The sequence below is a fragment of the Oryx dammah genome, unplaced genomic scaffold (assembly GCF_014754425.2).
Source record: "Oryx dammah isolate SB20612 unplaced genomic scaffold, SCBI_Odam_1.1 HiC_scaffold_5, whole genome shotgun sequence".
Classification (NCBI taxonomy): Eukaryota; Metazoa; Chordata; class Mammalia; order Artiodactyla; family Bovidae; genus Oryx; species Oryx dammah.
The window spans coordinates 16,362,455-16,390,309 of NW_024070189.1; the positions used below are offsets into that span (position 1 = coordinate 16,362,455).

The following is a 27,855-nucleotide window of genomic DNA, read 5'->3' on the forward strand; positions in this document are numbered from 1 at the left end:
TATTAAATTATTGCTGACAACTCTTTGGGCAACTGGACTTTGTATACATGAAAACAAAACTATGTAGTCCTTACCTGGTTTTATTTGCAGAGGAAAGAACTAGAATTTGAGACCGGAACTTCTTTATTTTATTTGTTTTCCTTAGTTAAGTGTTAAACCCCAGCCCTCTCTTTCTAAATAGTAGGTGTTACTTGAGTTCTCTGGGAAACTTTGCAGTTTTGTGCAATCATTGAATGCACTTCAGTGATATATACGGTTTGTTTTTAAAAGCTCAGTTTGCAGTTTCTGTATTCATTACGTTTGGTCAAGGCTCTTGTCTTAGAGCACAGTCTAGCTTCTGAGATACTTGCCGTCAAAGTCATCTGTTTCTTTGGACTCTTAAAGCCTGAAAGTGAGTTGTGAAACCATTATCATTTTAATTGGGAATCTTTATCCACAGCTCTACCTGTGCCCCTTTATGCATTTCTTACTGTCAGTGAAATATGAATCCAAATTATATGTGTCATTCAAAACCCTGAATATTTTTGTCCAGGAAAATAAATGCATCATTTAATTTCCAAAAATCAATGTTTAAGTATTACTAACTGGATGTCTTTTCTATTTTTATTAGTCATACACATTTTTTAAGTACTTTGGTACAGGTATTGTGCTGAGCACTTTAAATATTAATACATTATCTCATTGGATACCTAATCAATGCTGTGGGGTATGATTGTCTCCATTTTCCAAGGCACCTTAAGTAAGCATCATCTGAGCAAAATGTGATAGTGGTATACATTCTGAAGCCACTTAAAAGGCATCCCTAGGAACCATCTGTATTATACATCCTCACTTGTAGATGTTTATGTTGTAACAGTAAAATATCACTGGAGGAGGGGAAAAGCCGTCACTTGGGGGCTGCAACGCAACACAACGGCCTCTCTTGAACACAGCACTTTGCTGCCAAATGTAAAGGCAAATGGTTGTGTTGGGTGGTTCTGGCTGCACATTTGTGGAGCAATTGTGCGTAGCCAATTACCCACTCGTGCAGGGTGGGAACTGTTTGGGTTTTGCAAATGAAGGGTCTGATTCTGTAGACCTCTTTTGAGGTGTTCTTGAACATAAGGTCTGCAGCTGACTTGTGAAATGTGTAAATTAAGTTCTTGGTTTGTTTCCTGGTTCAATAATATTTTTAATTTTGGAAAATTAACTTGAAGATATTGGAGAACTCCAAATCTTGAAATAGTAGGTAAATATCCATGCTTTCTCTTGCCTGGCAAATCTTTGAATATTTGAATACACTTTGAATATTTGCTTTTATTAATCTGCATCATTGATTCAATGTCTTTGCAGGTGAGCTAGTTGAGTTCTATGAAATTAATGACAGGCCTTCTACCAGGACAGGCCTTCTACCAGTTGTTCAAAGATATGAAGCATAGATTATGTATTTCTCTGTTCAGTCTATCAACAAATATTTCTTGAATACTTATTACGAACTGCTAGGCCCAATCTGTGGAGAAGGCAATGGCACCCCATTCCAGTGCTCTTGCCTGGAAAATCCTATGGATGGAGGAGCCTGGGGGGGCTGCAGTCCCTGGGGTCGCGAAGAGTCGGACACGACTGAGCAACTTCCGTTTCACTTTTCACTTTCATGCATTGGAGAAGGAAATGGCAACCCACTCCAGTGTTCTTGCCTGGAGAATCCCAGGGACGGGGGAGCTTTGTGGGCTGCCGTCTATGGGGTTGCACAGAGTCGGACATGACTGAAGCGACTTAGCAGCAGCAGCAGCAGGCCCAATCTGACACCATTTTGCCTGGCTTGCATCTGTAGTGTGATATAATCATTACTGAAGAGGAGAGACATATAATACAGTCTTAACAATAACTATCTAAAATATTGTTTGATTTTTTTATGTACAAGAATAAAAGTATATTAATTTCATATTTCATATATGACTACATGGGTAATTTTAGGGGAAAATTACTTAATCTGATATACATCAAATAATCATATTATATACCTCAATATATATAGTTTTTTAAAAAATAAGTAATGACCAACCTTTAAAAATTACTTAATATAAACCTAACATTTGAAACATCATTTTATTAGAGTTACAAAATTAGAATCATTAAAAAGGTCATGTAAGGGTTAGATCAGTCCTTCTCTTGTTTTCCTTTTCATCCCCACCCTTTTTTTTTTAATTTTTTTGGTTTTTGAACTGGGCAGAGTTTAAGAGCTGGCTCTGCTAACCCACAACCCGAGTTTGAATTCTAGTTTAGCTACTTGGTGTTTGGTAACATAATGTACTGAAATGGCAACATAATGTACTGAAATACTGTGACTGCTTTTCCTGCATCAACCTCCCTCACAAAGGACCCGGTGTGGAATACCCTGGGATACAGCACCTCAGTTACACATTGTCACTGTTGTTGCCTATGTGTGTACAATATTCATGCTTCAAATTTTCAGGAAATTAAAAGGAAACATGAAAGGCTCTCTCATATCCCCCATTTAAATTCTATTGGATTTTAAGCCTCTTGAGGGCTGAGATGAAGTATCTGTGTTATCCGTCTTTGTATTTCCACAATCACTAGTGCCATATGCCTTGGACAGGGGCATTTGTAATAAATGCTTATGGAGTGACTGAGTATAGTTAGAATGTCAAGAGTCCTTCATTCTTGCTGAGGTTGAATTGCTTTAGATGTTTCCCAAATAAGTGGAAACTCTTCCCCGATACTGGAAACAGCACATTGTGTTACTCTGGTTCTTTTGAAATGCTGAATGTCCAAATGAAAGGCCATTTAATAGAAAATTTAAAGTATGATAGTAAATTAGGAACAATTTCTCAGTTTGTCAAATGCTTTTCATTATATTTTAGTTCATGAGAACTAGAAGTTTGTGTTTGGGACCTTCTTTTAAATCAGTGGATGCTTTTAAAATATTTGAGAAAAATTACTGGACTACCTAAGGGTCCTGATATGTTACTTCAGTCTATGTAACTCTCTGTTTAGTATTCTTCATTATTGAAATTTTCATTTATAGCATATGCCTCTGTCTATCATAAAGCCACGTGAAGGAAGAGTTAGCTACCTCTGTCTTCTAAAGTTATGAGCTTTGGAGAAAGGTTTAAGAATATTTGATGACCATGATTTTATTGAATTTATTCAGAGATATAGATACTGGATAAAAAGATAAAAGCACCACAAGAATTAAAAGTTATGTTAAATGGCATAAATGCAATCATAAGTTGGCACATAGCTGAATAACTCCCTTCAAAGTTGTAAAATTTTTGGTTTCCATGAAGTGTGTGTATATAAAAACATAATAAAACACCTGAAATGGGGTGAAGTCTCATTTGTAATGCCTGCAGTTATGTATTGATCCAGGCAAGAGGAAATTATTTAGCAAATCCAAAATGACTGTTTCATTCTGCTGAAGAAGATGAACCAGGAGCCATTAAAAAATATATGTATGCATGTCTGTCCTTATGGGTGATATATATGTATTATACACACTTGATTATTGAATGAATTTCTCATTTTCTTTCAGTAGTAAGGTCCATTCTCATAACATAATCCACGTGTAAAATCGCAGAGAAAAAACATTAGAGTTTCAAGTAATCCACAAAAGGGACAGGTAATTCAGAGAGAGTCAAGAGTTGACATTTATACATCAGAATTCAAACTGGAGCCATGAAAGATATTGTTAGTTTTATGCCATAGATCACTAGCATGAATCAATGAATGACAATTTTTTTATCTTAGGGTTTGGTGACAAGTAAATTAGAAATAGCGGATCTGTATTCTGCTTAGTTATCTAGCTCCAAATTTAAAGTGCCTAATTAATATAGACAGTGGAGTAGGTGGAAAAAAAAAAAGAAAAGAAATCTCCTGATTTAAAGCATCCTTCAAATTAGTGTTGGTTTACCTTATGCATGGTTCCGATTCTTTAAGTCGTCACAGAACATTTCACACAAATAGGGTTCCCCTGACTGGGGACTCAGGTCCCTGGCGTTCATCAATTAAATGCATAGCATTTTCCTAATCCCTGCCTCTAGATCAAAGATTCCCTCTCAGTGCCTCTGTTTCAAATGTTAATAAAGTTTTCATTTCCAAAAGGTTCCAAATGACAGAACAAAATTGTCTCTCTTAAAAAGCAGGAAAATGACTTCTGTTTCTGTCTGCAGGTAGTGGAGGACATGTTGGAGGACGAGGAAGAAGAAGATGACAAAGATGACAGGGTAATTATCCTTCCCAGCACTCGGGTACCTGGGGACGGGAAATTTAGACATGATGCTGTTTTCACAGACAGTTAAAAAAGGAGTTGAAGTGTTTTGAGTCCAGAAAATTGGACAGTGCTGTTTATCATCCTAACAATGCCACTGCGTGTTGCAAAGAGGCAGAGAGGGCTATAAATCGTCTTCGCTTTTGTCCAGAGCTGGGTCAAATATTTTTCTGCCAGGAACAAAAAATAATAATAATAATAATAATTCAGCTTGTCTGGAACTTGATAGCTCTCACGAAGATAACGGCAGTGACAACTGTTTTTGAAGGGCAAAAATTTGTCCTATCTCGAGTATTACAAATCAGGCTACACGTTGGGGGAAGAGAGACGTGAAAAAATAGCAGCCTGTGTGTGTTAAACATGGATATCGTCATCTGTAATTTTCCAAGAATTGCTTAGCAAATGAACACATGTGTACACAGGGCTCTGGAGGGCATTTAAATAATCCCAATGCTCACTGCCCCTGGTCTAGACTTGGAAACAGCCCTACGGTTCCTTGGTCTGAAAAGTCTGTGCAGAGAGGCACGTGTGTCAATTGCTGGTTGGCTTGCGGATGGTGACCACAGTAAATAACAGCTGGTTTCTGGGACAGCTTGAATTGGTTGTCCCCTGGGGAGAGGGGACAAGTAGAGAAAGAAACCAGAATGACCTTGCCCCGCTGCAGCAGTACCTGGAGTCAGGAGGACAGCTTTCTATGTCACGGAGACTACTGATGATGGTTTATAGCGTCATCTTTGGGCATTTCTGCATCTAAAAGCTAAAAAGTCTTAGGGTGAGATTGGGAGGAGGGGTGAGAATGAGCATCCATTTTGACCACATTGTTCGGCATACAAAGCCTGATTTTTGACCTACACTGAATCTGTCTGACTTCTGTTCTAGTAAAGCACTGAAATTTTTTGAAGGAAGGAGAGAAACAGTGTATCTTAATTTATGCCCTTTTTGATTCCAGTAGAGATGTACACTTATATCCCAGTGTAAGAATTTGTGTGCTGGAAAGCAAGCATTGGAAATGTCAAAAAAAAATTCACAGTGATTAGTGAACTTCCTGAATGATTTTTTTCCCTCATATTCAATGCTAGAAGGAAAATAGACATGCATACACAAGCACACACATGTACCTTCTTTCTCCAAGTACATTCTTTCTCCCTTCTGCTATTTCAAACATTTTAAAATTGATAGCGCTTTTATGTAAAATGTTTCTTCTGGATATCATTTAGTCATTAGCAACATCCTCAAGCATTAACAAAAATCTCCTTTCTGCAAAAACACATATGTGCTTGTTTCTAATGTTGAATAACATGAGCATACTCTCCTGGCAATAAATGATATGATTTATCGTTAAGGTCAGTTGTGGAGCTGTAGAGAGCTTGTATTTTAACTCAGCACGCCAGCTCTGAATCATCATTCCTCTGCTGATAAACACTGAGCTGCCATCCATTTATGGCCATTTTTCCCTTGCTTGTTGCTGCTTTATTATTAAAGCCACCATAAAGATCCATCCTAGCAGCAAGTGTCTCCCAAGAAATGTTCATAAATGGAAACCCTTAGTGAAGTCTGGTACTTCAATGCCCCTGCTTGAAGTCAACCTGTATTTTTTTAGCCACTTTGTTGATATCCTATACACTAATCTCCCTTTGTGGTCATTTTTTTAATAGAGAAGATGTTTGTGGAAAACCAGTAGCGTACCTGGTTAACCACCTTACCAAAACAGATATCAAGTAGAAGGTGTCATGGTGGAAGGCAACTCAAATCTCAGGAGAGGCATCTGTTGTTATGCGGTGTTTGATTGTCTGGAATTGACACCTTGGTTCTAACACATTTTCAGATCTGGTTTACTAAAGTTGACTGAAGTTTACTTAAGTTTATTAAAGTGAGTGCTTAAATAACTCTATGAATTCACCTCTATTCTGCATAGGATGCCAAAAAACAGTGGTGTTTTCCATATGAAAGGATTGTGAGCTGATTTTCATAAATCCACCCCTTTATTTGAGTGATATATAAGAGGGTTTTGCTTTTATTCACTCATAACACAATTGATATATAAAAAACATATCTGAACAAAAAGAAAATCTCAAATGTAATAATTTACAATAGACTTTTAGGGACTTGAATAATAGAGGGAAGAATCTTAGAGTGTATTCTGGAAATATAAAGTTTTTACTATGATAAATGAAAATATGAAAGGATACTTCAAGTTTCTATTTACCAGCTTCTATATCTCGGCTGATTCTCGCAGTGGTAAATGTTGTAAGTCTTAGCTATCAGAGTGTCTGAGCGGGAGAAGGGTAATTTCCTACTTTGAAAAATTCATTGGTTCCTCTATTTAAAGTTTGTGTATAGAGTCATGCGTAATGGAGTTTCATGAGAAAACAAATGTGTTTTTTTGCCATACGAGCAGGTACTGACCTCTAACTCTCATTATTTCTCTGTTTTTTCATATGGTATAATAGTGGGGTCAGGTCAGTGGGTCCTCTTATAGGATAAAAGTAAAAAAGATTAATAAATGTGCCAAAGCCTCACTTTAATTGAACCTGAAGCATATGTTGCAAGTATGTAAAATATGTCCCAGATGTTTCACCAGGGCTAGTGTCTTGGCTTTCGTTGATTACCACAAGGCAGCTATTAGTCCTGTAACCTTTGGACTTGGGGGTAAATGGGGTATTACGTGGCACAGAATGAAAGCACCTGTTTTCCATTCAACAAAGACCCCTGGCAGGCTTCGCCTAAGCCCATCCATATGTTTTCACTTAGCAGATTGTTGGACGATTATGAAAAGTGTCTTTCTTTAGAGCCAGCATTGATATTAGTCACTCACAATGAAAGGACAAGTCACTGGCTACTTGACAAGGTCCGTGTGAGCAGAAACCAAAGTTGTTCCCTTCTTTTGAGCTTGGAGTGTTTTCCCTCATCATAATTATATAGCTGGCATAGACACAGGTATAAGAGATTGAGGCAAAGATGATAATGGCCTAACATAATAGTTTCGTGATAGCTTTTCTTTAGCGCTGCCTTTGGCACCTGGGAAGACTTTGGGTAAAATTGTAAAGGCAAAAAAATCATGATTTACCTAGATCCCAGATCCTGAGATTTTTCCACATTATGGACTTTGAGGTTTTTTGTGTGTGAGCTCTTCCTTTTTATTAAAGCAGCTAATCATTATTCAGATGAGCGTTTGTGATGCTCAGATTTATCCTTCATTCTAGAATCCATTGTCCACATTTGCTTAAATCTAAAATTACATGGCCTCTCTCTTAATCCAATTCCATGGTTTTCACAAAGGCAGAGAATATGGGTTTGCAATGGTGAGTCTCAGTTATGAATCACTGACTTGGTAATATTTCCACTTATATCTGCCTAGCACCAGGTTAAGCTATACTGGGGGGTGGAAATTTTCTTGAATTTAAAGTTAGAAAGACACCATATTGCATTCTCAGTTCCCGTTGTGGTAAGGCATTCTTTCAGTCATCAACCACAAAGTCACAGGGTGATTTTCTTACCTGATACCAAATCCTGCCTTTGTGGTTAATAGAATATCTTAGCAAATAAGGCTTAGATAAATTACCTACATGGAACTATCAACAAACTATATAATCGGGCTTTTCACCATGTTATGCGTAATAATACAGTGGTCAGTCTGCATAATCCTGACACCTAATTAATGAAGACCAGCTTTCTGTTTTGTAGCTTTAAAAGTTTAGGCATGCTTTCCGTGGTGTGTCCTACCCTTGTAATGGGATCCACCTGCAACATCAGGAAGCAGAAGATAGACTGCAGGTTTTCCTCAGGAAATGCAGAGATCCAAATGCATGGCATTCTAAAAATGTTTATCAATAAAAGATATTTAAATGTTCAGACGTGTGTGCTTACAGTGCTTCTCTTTTTTTCTTCGGCCATGATGTTAAGGTTACTGTGTTTCAAGATAACTAGATGTATGAAGGAAACATATCTGAGTTACTTCAAAACACAGATTGTTTGCTTTAATTCTCAAAATCTGTGTTTTCTGGCTTGATTCTGCAGCCCTACATGTATGTAACATACCCAAGATGAGTACATCTCTGCATCTCAAATCAACCGTGAGGGGGAAGGGAAGAGATAACTCTGATAAGTGGTATGAGACAAGATTGTAATCGGACAAAACGGCATTTTCTAGTTATAGTCAGTGAAATAACTTCATGGTGGGAAAACAGATCAAAGCTTTGGAGAAAGGCAGGAAAACAGGAGACAAAAAAAAAAAATCCTATTTTATGTTTAACTGAAATACCATTGTATTAGCTTATTGGTATTATTAGTATTTTATGTGTATGTATTGTTAATTTTATTTACTGTTTTTAAAATTTATTAGTAGTATGTTATTAGTGGTATTATTACTATTGTTAGTATTATTGCTTCATAACAAATTATCACAAACTTAGAGGCTTTTTAAACATTTTAAAATATTTATTTACTAAGGCTAGCAATAGTCCATTGTAAAATATTAAAATAAGATTTCTGGGTTTTTGAATATTTTAATTTTATTGGAGTATCAGTTCAGTTCAGTCGCTCAGTCATGCCTTTGCAACGCCATGAACCTCGGCACGCCAGGCCTCCCTGTCCATCACCAACTCCTGGAATTTACCGAAACCCATGTCCATCGAGTCAGTGATACCATCCAACCATCTCATCCTCTGTTGTCCCCTTCTCCTCCTGCCCTCAATCTTTCCCAGCATCAGGGTCTTTTCAAATTACTCAGCTCTTCGCATCAGGGGGCCAAAGTATTGGAGCTTCAGCCTCAACATCAGTCCGTCCAATGAACACCCAGGACTGATCTCCTTTAGGATGGACTGGTTGGATCTCCTTGCAGTCCAAGGGACTCTCAAGAGTCTTCTCCAATACCACAGTTCAAAAGCATCAATTCTTTGGTGCTCAGCTTTCTTTATAGACCAACTCTCACATCCATACATGACCACTGGAAAAACCATAGCCTTGACTAGATGGACCTTAGTCGGCAAAGTAATGTCTCTGCTTTTTAATATACTATCTAGGGGGTCATAACTTTCCTTCCAGGGAGTAAGCATCTTTTAATTTCATGGCTGCAATCACCATCTGCAGTGATTTTGGAGCCCAGAATATTAAAGTCAGCCACTGTTTCCACTGTTTCCCCATCTATCTGCCATGAAGTGATGGGACCAGATGCCATGATCTTTGTTTTCTGAATGTTGAGCTTTAAGCCAACTTTTTCACTCTCCTCTTTCACTTTCATCAAGAGGCTCTTTAGATCTTCTTCACTTTCTGCCATAAGGGTGGTGTCATCTACATATCTGAGGTTATTGATATTTCTCCCGGCAATCTTGATTCCAGCTTGTGCTTCCTCCAGCCCAGCGTTTCTCATGATGTACACTGCATATAAGTTAAATAAGCAGGGTGACAATATACAGCCTTATATTGGAGTATAGTTAATTTATAATGTGTTAGTTTCAGGTGTAGAGCAGAATGGTTCAGTTATACATAAACGCATATTCATTCCTTTTTAGATTCTTTTCTCATATAGATTATCACAGAATATTGAGTATAGTTCCCTGTGCTATAAGTAGGTCCTTGTGAGTTAGTTCAGTTCAGTTGCTCAGTTGTGTCCAATTCTTTGCGACCCCATGGACTGTAGCACACCAGGACTCCCTGTCCATCACCAACTCCCAGAACTTGTTCAAACCCATGTCCATTGAGTTGGTGATGCCATCCAACCATCTCATCCTCTGTCGTCCCCTTCTCCTCCTGCCCCGAATCCCTCCCAGCATCAGAGTCTTTTCCAATGAGTCAGTTTGCATCAGGTGACCAAAGTATTTGAGTTTCAGCTTCAGCATCAGTCCTTCCAATGAATATTCAGGACTGATTTCCTTTAGGATGGACTGGTTGGATCTCCTTGCTGTCCAAGGGACTCTCCAGAGTCTTCTCCAACAGCACAGTTCACAAGCATCAATTCTTCGGTGCTCAGCTTTCTTTACAGTCCAACTCATCACATCGCATGTGTATGAGTAGATAACATGTGAGTTATCTACTTTATACACAGATTGTGTGTGTGTGTGTGTGTGTGTGTGCGTGTGTGTTCATCCCAAGCTCCTGATTTATCCCTGTCCTCCTTGTTTCCCCTTTGGCGAGTTTGTTTTTGGTATCTGTCTGTTTCTGTTTTATAAATATGTTCATTTGTATCTTTTTAAATTAGATTCCACATATGAGTGCTTTCGTATGATACTTGTTTTTGATTTCCTTCACTTAGTATGACAATCTCTAGGTCCATCCACGTTGCTGCGAATGGCAGATTTCATTTTTTTAATGGATGAGTAACATTACATTATATACACGTACACATCTCCCTTATCCACTCCTCTGTCAATGGATGTTTAGGTTGTTTCCATGTCTTGGCTGTTGTAAATAGTACTGCAATGAACATCCTTTCAGATTATGGTTTTCTCTGGATGTATGCCCAGGAGTAAGACTGCTGGATCATATAATAGTTCTATTTTAAGTTTTTTTTAAGAAACTTCCATACTGTTGTCCATAGCAGTTGTGCCAATTTACATTCCCACCAACAGTGTAGGAGGGTTCCCTTTTCTCCACATGCTCTCCAGCGTTTACTGTTCTTAGACTTTTTGATGATGACCATTCTAACCAGGGTGAGGGAATACTTCATTGTAGTTTTGATCTGCATTTCTCTGGTACTTAGTGATGCTGAGTATCTTTTCGTGTGCTTTTTGGCCATCTGTATGTCTTCTTTGGAGGAATGTCTATTTAGATCTTCTGCCTATTTGTTTTATTGAACTGTTTGGTTTTTTGACATAGAGCTACATGAGCTGTTTCTATATTTTGGAGATTAATCCATTGTCAGTTGCTTCATTTGCAAATATTTTCTCCCATTTTGTGTGTTGTCTTTTCATTTTGTTAATGGTTTCCTTCGCTGTGCAGAAGCTTTTAGGTTTAATTAGGTCTTACTTGTTTATTTTGTTTTTATTTTCATTATTCTAGGAGGTGGCTCAAAAATGTATTGTTGCAATTTATGTCAAAGAGTTTTCTGCCTGTGTTTTCTTCTAATAGTTTTATAGTGTCTCACCTTACATTTAGGTCTTTGATCTATTTCGAGTGTAGTTTTGTGTATGGTGTTAGAGACTATTCTCATTTCATTCTTTTACAGTAGCTGTCCAGTTTCCCCAGCACTTATTGAAGAGATTATCTATTCTCTATTGTATGTTCTTGCCTCTATTGTTGTAGGTTAATTGACCATAGGTATGTGAGTTTATTTCTGGCTACAACCATAAACATTTATTAGCTCTCAGTTCAGTAGATCAGAAGTCCAGGTATGGCTCAACTGGATTCTCTGCCCAGTCTCACATTCAAAGTATCAGTCAAGCTGAATTCTTGTTTAGAGACTCTGCAGAAAAATCCACTTTCAAGCTCATTTAATTTGTTGGTAGAATTCAGTTCTTGGTAGTGAGGAGACTGAAGCCTTGCTTTCTTGCTGGCTCTCTGCTCCTAGTGTCTACTTGCCATGGCCCCACTCATCTTGATATCCGTCCGTGGAGAATCTCCCTGTGTCAACTCTCTTTCATACTTCAAGTACGTTTCTTCAAGAGCCCTGTTGCTTTAAGGGGTCACCTGATAACGTCAGGCCCACCAAAGATACTCTCCCTTTTAAAAGTCAACTGTAACATAACCTAATCATGACAATGGCTATCCCGTCATATTCCCAAATCCCCCTCACAAACAAAGGCAGGGGATTATATATCACATATACATCAGGAGGTAGGAATCTTGACAGCCATCATAGAATTCTGCCTAATACAACCATCTAGTCCCACCCATGCTCTAAAGCAAAAAGGGAGCAGTTTCTGCATTCCTTGCTTTGCTACAACCAGATATAACTATCTTGCAGCAAACAAATTAGGAAGTCCTGCCTGCTTGGACGTAGCCTTTCAAAGATGATAGGAAACATCTTAGACCAGAGGTATAAACTGAGATATATTTTACAGTCATAGTATAATATGCTCAGGTTTGATCTTTGGGTCAGGAAGATCCCCTGAAGGAGGGCATGGCAACCCACTCCAGTATTCTTGCCTGGAGAATTCCATGGACAGAGGAGCCTGGCAGGCTATGGGGTCACAAAGAGTCAGGCATGACTGAGTGCACACACACACACACACAAACACACACTCTCACACACAATATGCTCCAGTTGCTTATTATCTGATTCACCTCTGCTATGAGGGATGGTTAAGAATGCAGAGAGCCCAATGAGCTCTTTACCCTTGTTGCTTCCTCCTGGGGAGAAGAGCAAATAAGGATAAAATTAGCAATAAGTGAGAAAGGACCCATTCCTCCTTTTGGTGCCTGGACCCACTGAGCAGATAGACACGTGACCTCGAGTCAGTAGGAACAGGCTCTCCTTCCATCTAGAATCATAGCAAGATTGAAACTGGAGGATACCCAAGACAGGTAAAAGAAGGCTGCCTTGCTGCCCTGGGCCTCCGTCTCCTGGAAGGTCGGAGGCTTTCTGCCTGTGCACCAACACCCCCCACCCCATGGGCCTTCTCAGGGGCTGCCTCTTTGGACAGCCCTTGGGTCAGAGTCTGTCCAGCACATCCGGCTGGACCCTGGAGCCAGGCTCCATACCAAGGTGACCCTGGGCAGGGCATCAGGGGAGGTGTTCATGATGCCTGAGCTTTGTTTGATAGAGGGCATGGACCAGAGTCCTTAGCAGGAGTCTGGGATTAGGGCCCTCTAGCACCAGGGGCACCCAGGTGTTTCTCATCCCAGGACTCCCTTGCGGGCTGCTGGAACCCCTGCAGTTTCATGAGAGCTCCCTTCCTTTGAGCCCCTGACACTCAGCACATCCCAGTGCATCCCCTCCCTGCCTCTCCTAGTTTTAAAGAGGAAACTATGCTTCTAATACAAACTTAAGTGAATTGCCAAAGGTGATGTAGACAGTCAGTGGTAAAGCCAGGGCAAAACACTCAGGTTTCCAATATCGCATCTTTACCCTCCCTTAATGTTTTCCAGGGGGAAAAAAAACAGAATATAGGTGCAAATGATCTCAGGGATGGTCTATAGTAGCACAATCAGGAAACATACCATCCAAGCTAACAAGGGCTATTTACACCTCTGTCTCCTTTTCTTCTCACTATTCTCTTTCACTTTCAGCTCTTTCCCATCATACCAGCTGAGGGGCTGTGTGGTAGGCAGAATAATAGCCCCCTAAGAGGTCCCTGCTAATCCCTAGAACCTGAGAATCTGTTACACTACATTGTAAAGAGGCATGAAGTGGCAGATGGAATGAAGGTTGCGAATCAGCTCACTTTGCAATAGGGAGCTAATCCTGGATTATCTGAGTGGGCCCAACATAACAAGTGTCCTGAAAAGTGGCAGAGACCCTCAGAGTGGGTAGCAGCTGGCAGCCACTGTGCAACTATGGCCAGAACCAATGCTCAGAACCTTCCCAGCAAGAAGGAAGAGCTGCTGAATCATCCGGACCGCCTGAAGCGGAAGCTCTCCCAGCTGTCCATCGCCAAAGTGACAGGCGACACGTGGTCCGAGCTCTCCAAGATCTGCGCTGTCCACGAGTTCACTGCCCTTATTTTCACCGTCATTAACCAGACTCAGGAAGAAAACCTCAGGAAGTTCCATAAGCCCCAGGATCTGCTGCCCAAGAAAGTACGTGCCCTAAACCCCAGGCTCAACACCAACAGGGAGTTCTGAAGACCGTGGAGAAGCAGCTGAAGCAGCAGCCACAGAAGACACACCACCCGGAGACACACAGGCAAAGCTGGAGCGCTGGCTTGAATCAAGCATACACCGAGCGGGAGTGCAGTGGGGTGGGCGGGGCAGGGACATAAGCGGCTACACTGGCTTTGAAGGTGGAGGAAGGGGCCATAACCCAAGGAATGTAGGGCAGCGTTTAGAAACTAGAAAGGCCCCTAGACGCTCCAGAAAGAAATGTGGCCTTGCCTACATCCTGATTTTAGCCCAGTGAGACCCATTTTCAACGTCTGAACTGCAGAATTGTAAGGTAATATGCTTACATTGTTTAAGCCACTAGGTTTAAGACACTTTGTTACAGCAGCAGTAGGAACTAACACTTCAAACTTCATTTTCTATACTTCTCAAAAAGCACTAAATCTGAGTTCCTAATTTTTCCTTATTATCTTAGTCCTACTGTGCTGTATAAATAAGGCTATATGATTTTTCATTTAATGTGGAAACTAAAAGCAGAATCTAACAAAACAAATATTTTTATTCAAATTGCCTTAATTTTTATTTCAGAAAGCTTGTCCAAATCGAGAGTGAGTTAGAGCCCATCTCTAGTGCAGTGGGTTACTTTCCTATTTAGGAAAGTATTATTATTCTTCTTCCTTGGTGAGTGGAACACCAAACCGTGGGGAACTTCATTTTTCAACAGAGGAAATCCACTTCCTCACAACATTCATTCTGTTTCTTAAAATGTTTCATTCCACAAAGCATGGGGACACAGGATACCAGCCTTATTTAGGTCACAGAGCCTTTTAGAATCTGAAGACAACTGTGGATTTTCTCCCCAGAAGAAAACACATCAACACATATTTAAATAACTTTTTGTGCCTTTTTTTTTTTGCAATGGAAATTGAATTATTTTCCAGAGACTATAAAGTATCTTTCTAAAGTTTTATCTCTGTTGCTTTCACCACATTTCTCTTGACATTAATGCCTATTTTCCTCAAACACCTGAGATATATGCAAATTTTTCAAGTAAAAATAAAGTTTAATTCAGCTCAAAAGTAAGATTCTACGAGAATGCTGATGTTTGGCTTTGATATTGAAATTATGGAGTGGTTTTTTTGACACAGCAATAGGCTTGTTATTTTTGACATCTGTTTGACTATGACTTTTCAGTTTCATGGCAATAAGTTCTTGAAATTCTCACTTGGCAGAACAAAACAGTAACAAATAAAATGGGAGCTGCTGTGGCTTTATTAGATGAGGGTTAGACATAGTGAGATTCCTAGAATTCTCCAAAATTCTTGTTGAGTTCATGCTCTGAAAAGTCTGCATCGTTAATGCTTTGTCAAGTCTGCATCGTTAATGCTTTGTCATTTTTTTTTTAAAGGATCAAATATTCATGGTTGCATGTTAAGGTCATCCGAGGCAGGATTAGCTTTGAAAGGGTTATCTAAGGACTCCAGCTGCCTATCGGTTCCTACCTGTAAACAAATTGGAAAGCTTTGTTACTCATTCCAGCTTGCGGAAGCCCTTCTCCAGCCTTGAACTCCTTAGGTAGCTGTCTGTCTTCCACGGTGCGGTGTTAAAGAATCCACTTGCCAATGCAGGAGACGCAAGAGATGCAGGTTCGATCCCTGGGTTGGAAAGATCCTCAGGAGAAGGAAATGGGAACCCACTCAAGTATCCTTGCCTAGGAAATCCCATGGACAGAGGAGCCTGGCAGGGCTACAGTCTGTGGGGTTGCAGAGTCAGACTCAACTGAGCGACCTAGCAAGTAGACACACACATATTGCCTCCCACGTGCTCTTCCAGAGTGGCAGGTGAGCTGACAAAAATTTAAATGAAAGGATTGACCTAAGTAACTTGGCAAGAATATCCATCAAGTACAACAGAGAATGAGATAGTTAGATGGCATCACTGACTCAATGGACATTTGGAGTTTGTCCATTGGACTCAGTGGAGTTTGAGTAAACTGGGAGTTGGTTGGTGATGGACAGGGAAGTCTGGTGTGCTGCAGTCCATGGGGTCACAAAGAGTCAGACAGGACTGAGCGACTGAACTGAACCGAAAGTGAACTGCCTGGACTCTTTCCTGTTGTGTTATTCTAATAGTTGGATTTCTTTGGCCTCAAAAAAAAAAAAAGTGGAACTTGCATTTGAAGGTCAACCAAACATTTGAAGACAGGTCCTCTGGAAAGCTAATTAACTTCTGTTTTGCAGCACTGAATTGACTCTTCTACTCTCATTTCTTGACAAAACTTCTTGAAATAGCAGTGTGTCAGCCCTGGTTTTTAGGAGGTTGATAACGTTCATAGAAATAGACGCAGGTTTTTCATGATCGCTGGCAGAGTCGTTGACATGGGCTGACACCACTGCATGCTGAGATGAGGAGCGTGTTTCTTCACCAAAGCAGCAGAACCAGATGTGTTGCCAAGCATCACAGATGCTCCATCTGAGCGCAGGGTGCCAGGATCTTTATTCTGCCTGAAAGTTTGTTTGGCAGAGAAATCCTTCACCATATTAAAGACATTGACTCTGCAGGTTCTATAAGGAGTTCACAATGTAGGAATTCTTCCTTGATTGTGATAACTTGCCAACAGAAGTTGGCTAAGGAAATAGAGGTATATATTGTCATTAAGTTATTAATATATGCAAAAGGGGAAATATTAAAGAGAGGTCAGAAAATCTGTTGTGGCAACAGCATTTGATGAGAACACAACGTCAAGAAACATGTTGCTTAACCAAAATATATCCGTGGCCAGGGAGTGGGTTATTTTTCTTGGTCTTATGATGAACTCAAAAAACTGTTTGAACACGAATCTTTTTGTCTTGGGGGATATCCAAAGCCAGGTAAAGTTCCAGTTTGTAAAAATCAAGATATTTTTATATAAAGAAAAAGATCCACAATGTCGAATAGATTTTTAGAGCAGGTAGCTTTAGGTACTCCTTCAGTTTTGTGGGTTCAGTGCTTCCGTGGGCTGGAATCTTGTCACACAAAAATACTGCCCCTTTCATGTTACCCTGCACTCCATAATTAATATAAAATTAAAAGATATAAAAGTTACGTGGTACTTTTTTTCTTTGCAATTTTCCAGCTGTAGCCAAACTCAAAGTAAACAAAGGTATATGCCTATGGCTATAATCATGCTAACAGGGTGAGTCTTCTTAGATTCCTGTCAATAGAAACTGTTCTAGAGGCCTTAACACGGTAGTGACGATGCCAGCTGTCTCTTTACCTCCTATAGCATAGATGGCAAAATGCCTTCTGTGCTGCACTTTCCTGCCGACTGATCTTAGGCTGGGCCATGGACGTCTCTTTGGCTGACCCATGCCACTTCCCAACAAGAAGGTTCAAGAGCTGTCCTTTGGCTCTGTGCTCTCTCTTTCCTTCTGAAATGCAACTGGAACTTTCCATGGAGAAGGGCTTCCTTCAGCCTGAATTCTGGAGTAAAGATGACATGGTATGTGTGTATTAGTTGCTCAGTCATGTCTGACTCTTTGAGACCCCATGGGCTGTAGCCCACTGGGCTCCTCTGTCCATGGGATTCTCTAGGCAAGAATACTAGATTGGGTTGCCATGCCCTCCTCCAGAGGATCTTCCTGACCCAGGGATCAAACCTGGGTCTCTGGCCTTACAGGCAGATTCTTTACCCTCTGAGCCATCAGGGAAGCCCCTTCAGCCTGAATTCTGGAGTAAAGATGACATGGAGCCAGCCCATATGATCATGAATTTTGAGCAAAAAATAAGCCTTTGTTTTTATAGGTAACTGTGATTTTGAGGTCCTTTTTTCACTGCAAACACATGATTTAGTCTAGGCTGATAGGTACAGCATTCCATGCCATATCCTCTGTATGAATCAGTGTCTTCATATTATCTGAAAAGCAAAGTCTTAGAAAGGAAGTATTAAAATGTTATTTTCTAAAAAAAAAAAAAAAAAGTTATTTTCTTCCCAAATCCAGAAACCTAGCCCCACCCTTTGAAGCCCAGTCTCAGATATAGGATGAACTAATTTGCTCTTGTGTCTCTCATATTGAAAACTGATACTTTTGTATTTACCATAAACATATATTGAAGGACAAGCCACTAGGTAGACAAAGATCAATAGGACACAGTTTAGGCCTTTCAGGAGTCATTGTCTGATGGGACCCTTGGTGGTGTAAGCTAATAGTTGTAATACAGTGAGAAAAATGTCATAGCAAAGTTGTGAACAGAATCTGGGTGGGCAAAACAGGAGGATGACCTTATTCATAGGACTGTCGGCAAATGTTGCACAGAAGAAATGGCATTGGGTTTGGGTCTTGAAGGATACACGAGGATGTGTGGTGTGAAAGTCAAGTAATGTATGAAGCCACAGGAGCCGAAGTGGAGGAAAGTGTCCTGGTCAGGGAAATTTAGGGCTGCGAAGGCTTCAGTTAATCAGTTTTGAATTGTGTCTGACTCTTTGCAACCCCCTGGACTGCAGCACTCCAGCCTTCCCTGTCCTTCCCTGCCTACCAGAGTTTTCTCAAACTCATGTCCAATGAGTCGGTGATGCCATCCAACCATCTCATCCCCTGTTGCCCCCTTCTCCTCCTGCTCTCAATCTTTCCCAGCATCAGGGTATTTTCCAATGTGTCAGCTCTTTGCATCAGGAGACCAAAGTATTGGAGCTTCAGCATCAGTCCTTCCGATGAATTTTCAGGGTTAATTTCCTTTAGGATTGACTGGGTTGATCTCTTTGCAGTCCAAGGAACTCTCAAGAGTCTTCTCCAACACCACAGATCGAAAGCATCAGTTCTTTGGGGCTCAGCCTTCTTTATGGTCCAACTCTCTCACATCCGTACATGACTACTGGAAAAACCAGAGCTTTGACTATATGGACTTTTGTTGGCCAAGTGATGTCTCTGCTTTTTTATATGCTGTCTAGATTTGTCATGGATTTCCTTCCAAGGAGCAAGAGTCTTTTAATTTCATGACTGCAGTCACCATCCACAGTGATTTTGGAACCCAAGAAAATAAAATCTGTCACTCTTTCCACTTTTTCCCTTTCTACTTGCCATGAAGTGATGAGACTGGATGCCACGATCTTAGTTTTATGAATGCTGTTTTATGCCAACTTTTTCACTCTCTGTTTTTTGCCATCATCTAAGGAATTTGAAGTCTATTCTCCAAGCAATGAAGAATCAAAGGCAGTTCTAAAATAAGAAACTGTCGTCTTGAAATTTGTGCTTTATGAAGGAAACTTTGGCAACAGGGAAGAGGATGGCATAAGAAGGAGATAAACCTTGAAGGGAGGTGGGCTGGAAGGTTCCACAGTAGCCCCAGCAGTAAAATAATGGCAATCTTGTACCTACATGGTAATAGTGACAATAGAAAGAAATTTGAGAGATATATTTATCTATCTCTGTAATATGATTATTGAAAAAATTTATGTGGCTAGAGTAAGATCTGATGCAAAGAGCCAGCTCTTTGGAAAAGACCCTGAGGTTGGGAAAGATTGAGGCCAAGAGGAGAGAAGGGGGCGACAGGGGATGAGATGGTTGGATGGCATCACTGACTCAATGGACCTGAGTTTTAGCAAACTCCGGGAGACAGTGAAGGACAGGGAAGCCTGGCGTGCTGCAGCCCATGGGTCGCAGGGTTGGACATAGCTTAGCGACGGAACAACAACAGAGTAAGGGAATATTGGGGGTTTTAGATAACTGGGAGCTGCCTACCTGTGGCATCCTTACAGAGAACCTCCCTTTCCTTACGTTAGTTAGTTTCTCTATGACTGTGTATTGGCTGAGCAAGTACCATTATCATGATGAGGAAACAGCTAAGATTAGAAACCAGATAATGTGACTAAATTAGAAAAGTAGTTGAGCCTAAAAACCAGTTTACTTGTCTAATAGAGAGGAAGCTAAGACTAGGAATTAGGTAGCTTGCCGGACGGTGAAGAAACGGAGATGAGAAAACAAATTCTCTCATTCGTTTTCCTGTTGTGTTTAAGCCTGCTGACCTGCCTAGAAACGACAACCAGGCTGCTTGGAATGCGATTCTGCACAGCCAGAGCCTGTTTGCTCCAGTATACACAGGGAAGGTGTCCTGTGGGCCTGTCCAGCCCTCTTCGGCCTGCTAGGTATAAAGAAAGTAGACCGAACTTTGGACAAATGATGGCAGCAGTGTCTTTTACTCATTCAGTGTCCTTCCAATCAGGAAGCCCAGATCCAATGTGGAAGCAAAGAACCTGAATGTGAAGGGAAACAAAAGATTTTTAAGGCCTCAAAGGTTGGTTCTGAGCAAAATTGTGTAGAGCAACCATGTTTATTCTGGCCTTGCTCTAAGAGTCACTAAGAGAGTATGATGCTGGAAGAATATGGGTCAGTTGAGAAGCAGCTACTATCGTCAATATTGTTCGATGAAAACCAAAACCTCTGAGACATAAACTAACTCACTAAAGGTCACAAAAGAAGGGAAACAACCAAACTTCAAACTCTAGTCTCTTGCCTCAAAGCCTCCCCTTTTCTGCATAACAGCCTTACCCCACACCTTCCTCCTCAAAAAAAAAACCAAAAACGTAGTGCCCTAAAACAGTAATTGTCCATGTCTTTACCATGCAGTGGCCTAACTGGGCTCACCTGGGCTGTTCTTGCCTGAATTTCTCATGTGGTTCCAGCCACATGTCCGTGGTCACCTTCAAGGCGGCTCAGTCAGGTGATTAGAGGTTCTTGCAGGTTTCTCCTAACGTGGCAGCTGGGTTCTGAGAGAGAAAATTCAAAATCGATTGTTTCAAGAGATCCAGGTGTTGGAAGTACAAGAATGTCACTTCTGTCATACGCATCAAGCTAGTCTGTAAAGCCAACCCAGATTCAAGGAGAAGGTGAATTTGATTCTACCTCTTCAACAGGAGTGTCAAGGTCATATTGGATAAGAAGCTAAGGGATAAGATGTGTTGTGTGGCTGTCTTTCAAAAATAAATCAGCCACAGTTTCCAAAGAGCACAAGCTTCTAATAAGTGTCCTGTAGCCTTCAGGAATATGAAGCCTGTTACCAGGAGACTGTCTAAGTCTTATCCAGACATAGTGCTGGATTAGGTTATCTCAAAAATTAAACAAACTAGCACTTTCCATTTGCCAGGTATATCTAAATTTTATCATGCTATTAATATTTATTTTTATTTCACTTTTTGTGTTCGATTTATGAAATGAGAAGCAACAAAGAACTGACTAAATTGTCATTCTTGACTTCTCCACTGAAATCTCAAAGGGCTCCCTGAATATCTCTTCTTTTGCTCTGTCCAGAGATAATGCAGTCCAAAAATTTCATCTTCTACCTAAGCTCTCCTTTGAAACTAATTTGTGGGGGGTGCGGGGGCTGCCGAGTAGGAAGGAAGTTGTAAAGAATCCTTTTAAAATTCCTATTTAAGTTGTAATGGACATTCATTGTCCTCTACCAAAGGAAGACAGAATGCCAGTCCTGTGTTCTGGAAGTCAGGCTTTACTTACTCTGACTGGCTGCCAAAAAGAAAAAGTCAAGTGAGGAAAAGAGGTTGCACAACACTTCCTTCTTAAAACATAAGGGTTTCTACTTTTTAGAAAATGTAATTTGAAATTGCCAACAGATCACATCTGGTATTTTACTAATTTGTTCAAGGTCATTTCTCTTAGGATTTCAAAGATCACTTATATCTCTAAAACTTGTGTTGTAAGAACTCTGAGTAACTCGGTCAGAACTCTTCCAAGATCCTTGGAGCTAATATTTCTCTGCTGTAGTGAGGTAGCCTACATAAAATATATATCCAGCACGTTATACACATGCATGCTATTTCTCAGTTCTGGTATCTTAGCTGAGTCTTCTGATCAACAATGATTTAGAAATGGGAACAGCATCTGTATTCTCTGTGATTCCACACTTGAATATTTTGAAGACATACAAGGCAACAAGATAAACTAATATACAGCTGTTGCAGTCTGATAATGTAAGATTTTATTGATTATCCAACAAGAGTAACTACCCTGGGTATTAGATTTGCTTGTCACAACCTTCAGTGCCTGGGGTAGTTGAACAAGTTCTTTTCTTCCACTGAGTTGACCTCAAAGTCACATAGTTTCTGAATCAAGGTCCTCAGATTTCATACTTTGGCAATTTCTTTCCTTTCTAATGGGGTATATTAGAGAAAATGTGTCACCTTTTGCACCATGTAATACCAAATCAGATCAGAATTCATGCACAATTATGTCAGTGGAAATCTAATAGTACAGGCTGGCTTATCTCTAGATAACACATGGAAAAATAAACTTCCACAACTGACAGATTTACTTGATTTTTTTTCAGATAATTTATTTGTAAGTAATCGAGCTAAAGACTGTAACTGGATTATTTTTCATACTATTAAAAAAAAAAAAGACCCTCTATGGTAAAATGGTTCCTAAGTATTCAAGCTCTGTCAATCTGCCTTTTTCTCCCCTCTCTCTCTTCGAAAAAGTTCCTGTATAATGAATGCAAGGAAAGAACCAAAAAAAAGACATTTTGCATAAGCTATATTTATTAAGAGAACTAACAACTTTAGGCAAACAAAATTTACATAAAACACTTATGTGAAAATTACATTCGTTGCTAGTTAATGGCATTTAAGTAAGACAGGTTATGTGGTAGTCTACCTGGGAATGATATTAGGCTGCCTAAAAAGCATTCATCTGTGTTTCTCTTTTATAATCAGGAAAAGTCAAAGCCCATTACTAATCTGAAGTCTTCTTGAAACCAATTAAAATAATTTAAGATAAGTTGTACTGCAAATGTGCTTTTTAAGTGTTTTAGACTTAGGATGTCTTAGGGATGTTGTAACCCCTTTTAACGTTACTATTTATATATAACTACCATGTGTATAGTATTACACCTTTAATGCACTGTATTAGCTGTCACTTGAAATTAAGTGCAGGCGTGTTCTTTTTTGGCCTTCAGTTTCTCCTACATTAAACGTTTAAATAATGATACCAGTAGTAAAAGGGTAGGTAGCGTTCCCAGCGGAAACTCGCTTCTGCATCTGGTTGGGTTGTGTTCGGGTTTCTATGTGAAAGATATCGTAATATCAGAATCTCTTAGTGTTTACACACCTGGTATCCAGAACTCTACCTGATGTCTTTTCTCGGGGAATTAATGGAATCAAAGCTTAGAGTAGGCATGTTTGATAGATATGCCTTGTCTGGAGAGATCTGGTGATAATTCCATCAAAATTTGTCCCTAGCTGGTCATATATCTATGCATTTTTATATCTTTGTAGTTTTCTTCACCAGCTTTGCTTGCATCAGTGCCTTCATTAGAAGGTCAGGTTTTGAGGATTTAGTAATTCACCTTGAAATGTACTATAAGTTGAATGTATCAGGCATGAGTTTTCTCCACTCAGCATGAATTTCATAGCGTTAAAAAAGGCAAACCCAGAACTAAAATATTTTCTTGATATCTGTTTCTCATTTAGATGGAGAAAAGTAAATAGATGCTTATTGATTTCAGGTGTTTTTTTTCTGTTTCTGTAAGTCATGTTTGCTTTTTTATGGTATAAAGACATTATACAGACCTTTCTCCATGAAGATAAAATTGTGCATTTTCCAAACATACAAAACAATTAGTTTTAATAAAAGAAACTATCCAGATGGGAGCCACTTGGAGAGGTTATAGTTTATACTAAAACAACTGATATGGAAATCAAAATTCCTTATATTTACTCATAAATAATCCCCTTCCCACAGCCTCATGCACAGTGATCCAACTTTCTGTGAGAGTCTTCTCCCCATAACAACAGGAAAAAGAGGAAGATGTTAGAAAGAGTTAAGTTTTTATCCTACAAGTTTTGACCACCTTCGTCACCTGTGAGTCCATTCGTATCTGTTTACACACTCACAGCACAAAAATGAAGGTGAAATTTTTCTGACAAAGAAAAAGCAATCCAGACGTGTTTTTCACATTTAATATGAATGATTCATTCAGTTCACTCATCCACATATTCATGTATGAGTGTGCTTCATTATTTGCATACCTATGACAAAGGTTCACTCTGTGCAGCCCATCCTTGCACATTTTAAGGGAAACATCCACCCCTTCATTCACCTTTCATCTCAGGCCTCCATTTACTCCCATCTTTTGTTCGGTCTTCTTTCTTTTGTGGCTTCCATCTGTAACTCTTGACTAAACTAGTTCCCTGAAGACATCGATAACCTCACTTGGGCTTCCACTTTTTGAGTGCATTTATCCCAATGCCCTTTCAACCACCATTTAGGATCCCCCTTGTATTTCCCCATGCACATGTGGTTTTTTTGCTCACTCAAACTCTTCAATTGTTGTCTTTTGTCTCCAGTTTCGGACACTCCTAATTTTGTTCTTCCTTAGAGAACTGATCTATGCCCACAGTGTTAACTGTCACCCCAGGGAAGATAGCAGAAGGAAATGGCAACCCACTCCCATATTCGTGCCTGGGAAATCCCATGGACAGAGGAGCCTCACAGGCTGCAGGCCAGGGGTCACAAGGAGTCAGACACGACTTAGTGACTAAACAACAACAGCGAAGATAATGACACAATTTTTACTTCCATTCATTTACTCATTTGTCCATGTAACAAGTATTATGTTCTTGGAATGTTCAAAGCACCATGCTAGGTGCTCTGAGGGATAAAAAGAGAAATGAGACCTAACTCCCTCAAGGAGCTAAAAATCTCTGGTTTTGCCTCTGGTCCCAAGTCTGCTGCCTCTTTCTAAGACATTGAAAGTTGTTCCATTTTAACCCCAAACTCAGTGTATTTCAATCTGAACTTGTGTTCTTCTTCTAAAAATAGCTTCCTTTTGTAGTCCGTGGATTTCTACCCATAGCATAATTATTTTGCCCATGAAGACCCAAAAACTCGAGTTATCTTTGGTGGTTCTCTGTGTCTAATCTGTAATAAATTTTCTGTAGATTCTGTGGTTGTACTACTCTTGATTTTGTACCTTCTGCTTGGATTCTCTTGGCATGCTCTGCCTTGCTATCTACATGAAATGCCCTTCTTGCTTGTTCAGGACCTGCCCATCATTTAAGTCCCAGCTGGAATCTACTCTTCCCACCCTAGCCAGTTGACTCGAGCCAATATTGAGCTCCACTTTGGAAAATATACTAATGCACTTATTCTCCTCCTTTGACACTCATCTTTTTTCCCCCTTCCATTCTGTGTGCATGTGTGGAAACAATGAGTGGTAGGAGGGGAGCCGAAGGATCCTTGTCATGGAAGCCAAGAGTTGTGAGAAACAAGCTACTTGAATTAAATATGGCAAATGCTCATGGAAGACGAGAACTAGAAAAAAAAAAAAAAGTCATGCACATTGGTGATTAAGTTAGTCACGACCTTGGTGCTCATAGTCTCCCTAGAATGGTGGGAGCAGAAAGCTGAGGGCATATTGGCAGCAGCTTGTATGAACCGCCCTTCAGAATAGTTTGACTCTGAAAGGATAACAGGAGAAAGGACAGGAATTTAACAAAGTGGGTGAGAACTTGGGGTTTGCTTGAGTAGTGGAGAAAGACAGAAAGTAAAGTTGCTCAGTCGTGTCCGACTCTTTGCGACCCCATGGACTGTAGCCTACCAGGCTCCTCTGTCCATGGGATTTTCCAGGCAAGAGTACTGGAGTGGGGTGCCATTTCCCTCTTCAGGGGATCTTCCCGACCCAGGGATCGAACCCGGGTCTCCTGCATTCCAGGCAGACGCTGTAACCTCTGAGTCACCAAGGAAGCCCTCCATATTTTAGAAGGAACCACTGGAGAAGGTGGGATTCCAGAGATAGAAGAGAAAAGGGTCAAGAGGTGATGGATATGGATGCAGGGAAGAAGGGATGAAGTTCCACGGGGGACCTCCTGAGTGAAAGGGTGAGGACTGGGGAAGCACGTGTGAAATCGGTTCTCTCAAGAAAGTGAGAGAAATAGTCAGCTATTACAAGTTGAGAGTTGGGATGGAAGGTTCTGGAAAAAGGAAAAAGACTGAAAGAACTCTTGGGAGGAATGTGATGGCTGGTCAACACAAAATGAAGAGATCGCCCAGTAACTGTGAAGGCTCAGCCAGGGCTACGTGCAGAACAGGCGAGTCTACGGCAGCCAAAGCAAAAGAGTTTGCAGCTCAACAGCCCAGAAGGATCTGTACAGAAACAGGATAATACAAAAAGGACACAAGGACAAGTGCTCCGAAGTCCATCTAGGTTGCAGGGAGAGGAGACAAGTGAAGTTAAACCAAGCGGATGAGCTGGTAGAATGGTGAAGAGCTAGAAGGGTGAGGTCTGTTAATGAGTAGGCTAGAGAAGGCGTCCCTCACACACGAAGGTATCAATGACAGAACAAGATAAATGTTTCTACTCTAGTTACTGAAAAAATCTCTCCCTCCCCACTCTCTCCTTCCCGCCCTTCCCCTCTCCCTGCCTCCCTTTCTTTCTCTCCTTTCTCCCTCTCTCCCTTTCTCTGTTTCTGTCTCTGTTTATAATAGAAGACTCTTCCTAGATAATAAAAGAGGATATATATTTAAAGTTAAATGTACGATGACACTCCTGAAAGCGTCAATCAGTTGAGTAAGGACAGCTGAATTTTGTTCTCCATCTTCTTTAACTCTTCACCTATGGCTTCAGATGAAGTCTGTTTTAAAAGAAGAAAAAGATGTCAGAGAGAGTTGTAAATTATAGAACGACATCCACCAGGCAGTTCTTCTGTCACTCTGACTAATATTGCTTAGCATTCTGAGTTTTAAAAATAACACAGTATTGAGATTTAAAAGTCTGTGGATGCAGAATACATTTTTAAAAATAAGACTTTTTTACTATGCATAGCCAATTATAGTCCACTGAGAAAATGATCTATTTTTCCAATACATTTTTATTATGTACTTAACTGACAGACCTTCCCAGCTTCTTCATGGACGTTCCACGCTGTCAGCCACTGTACATAATATACTTCTTAGAAATCTACTTAAATTTGTATTTACCTGTGAGGCTAGATTGGCTCCAGAGGACACAGTCCTTTTTTCCTTGAGTAAATTATACATATTTTAGAAAACTATCTAAAAACATATTTACCTCGTATGGAATTCTGATCTCAAGGGTAATTAAGACCAGTTTTTGAAAATCATAGCCAATGCACTTTAACTCTCTCAGGTAGATAAGATGTATTTTATAATCATCTAAGAAAGAGTTCTCTTTTCCTTTCCTCCCCTTTTCCCTCTCCTGTAACTATCACCATACCTCCTTAATACAAATATTTAGTAATTATTTCAGTGTTTCCTCAGATACTGCCCAGGGTCAGCACACCAATTATGTTTTCCTTCCATTCCAGGTACAGGCAACCATACACAGAAGAGGCAGAGTTACCCTTAGTGTACTTTCTAGAAGAAAAGTTATTTTATGAAGATTCAGATTCTTCTGCATATATATTTTCTTTGGTCTTCACATTTTAAGAAGGAAGTTCTAGTATTAGGGAGTTCACTCACAGAGCCAAGAGTAGTTTTTAGGGCACTATTACAATATTTGCAGTGATTGCTAAGCTTTGAGTAGAGTTTTGTTCATGAAGAGATGCATAGTTGAATGAATACAGTATTTTGAGTTTAAAAATGCAAGTAATATCTGGAAGTAAATATTGCAATTTTTACTTTCATTGTATTTATTTGCAGATTCGTTGTAATTATTTGCAAAAGGCAGCTGTAGGCCACGATCATTACTAAAGCCAGAGAAATAAATGAAATTTCCTAGGAAAACATACTGTCTCATTTCACTATTTTGCACTTCTAAAGCATCCTTTGTACACTGATTGCTTTGTCTACATTGGTTAATGAAAATGCACAGCCCACTCTTCCTTTATCTTACAAGTACATTGCAGTAGTTCCTCTAGGAAGAAACCAGTAGAAAAGTCACATGAC

At 40.0% G+C, this 27,855-nt stretch overlaps 2 protein-coding genes across 6 annotated transcripts in view; both read left to right on the plus strand.

Annotated features, from left to right (window-relative positions):
• The window catches only part of MCTP1 (multiple C2 and transmembrane domain containing 1), a 565,543-nt gene that overhangs the window by 482,556 nt on the left and 55,132 nt on the right, over positions 1–27,855 (plus strand). For all 5 annotated transcript variants that reach the window (XM_040241502.1, XM_040241504.1, XM_040241505.1 and 2 more), the window contains one exon: positions 4,170–4,223. In XM_040241502.1, coding sequence (XP_040097436.1) covers positions 4,170–4,223 — 54 coding nt within the window. The remainder of the gene's footprint in view (positions 1–4,169; positions 4,224–27,855) is intronic.
• On the plus strand, positions 13,700–13,987 carry LOC120863269 (60S ribosomal protein L35-like). Its single transcript, XM_040239395.1, has one exon. The coding sequence runs from the start codon at positions 13,700–13,702 to the stop codon at positions 13,985–13,987; it is 288 nt and encodes a 95-aa protein (XP_040095329.1).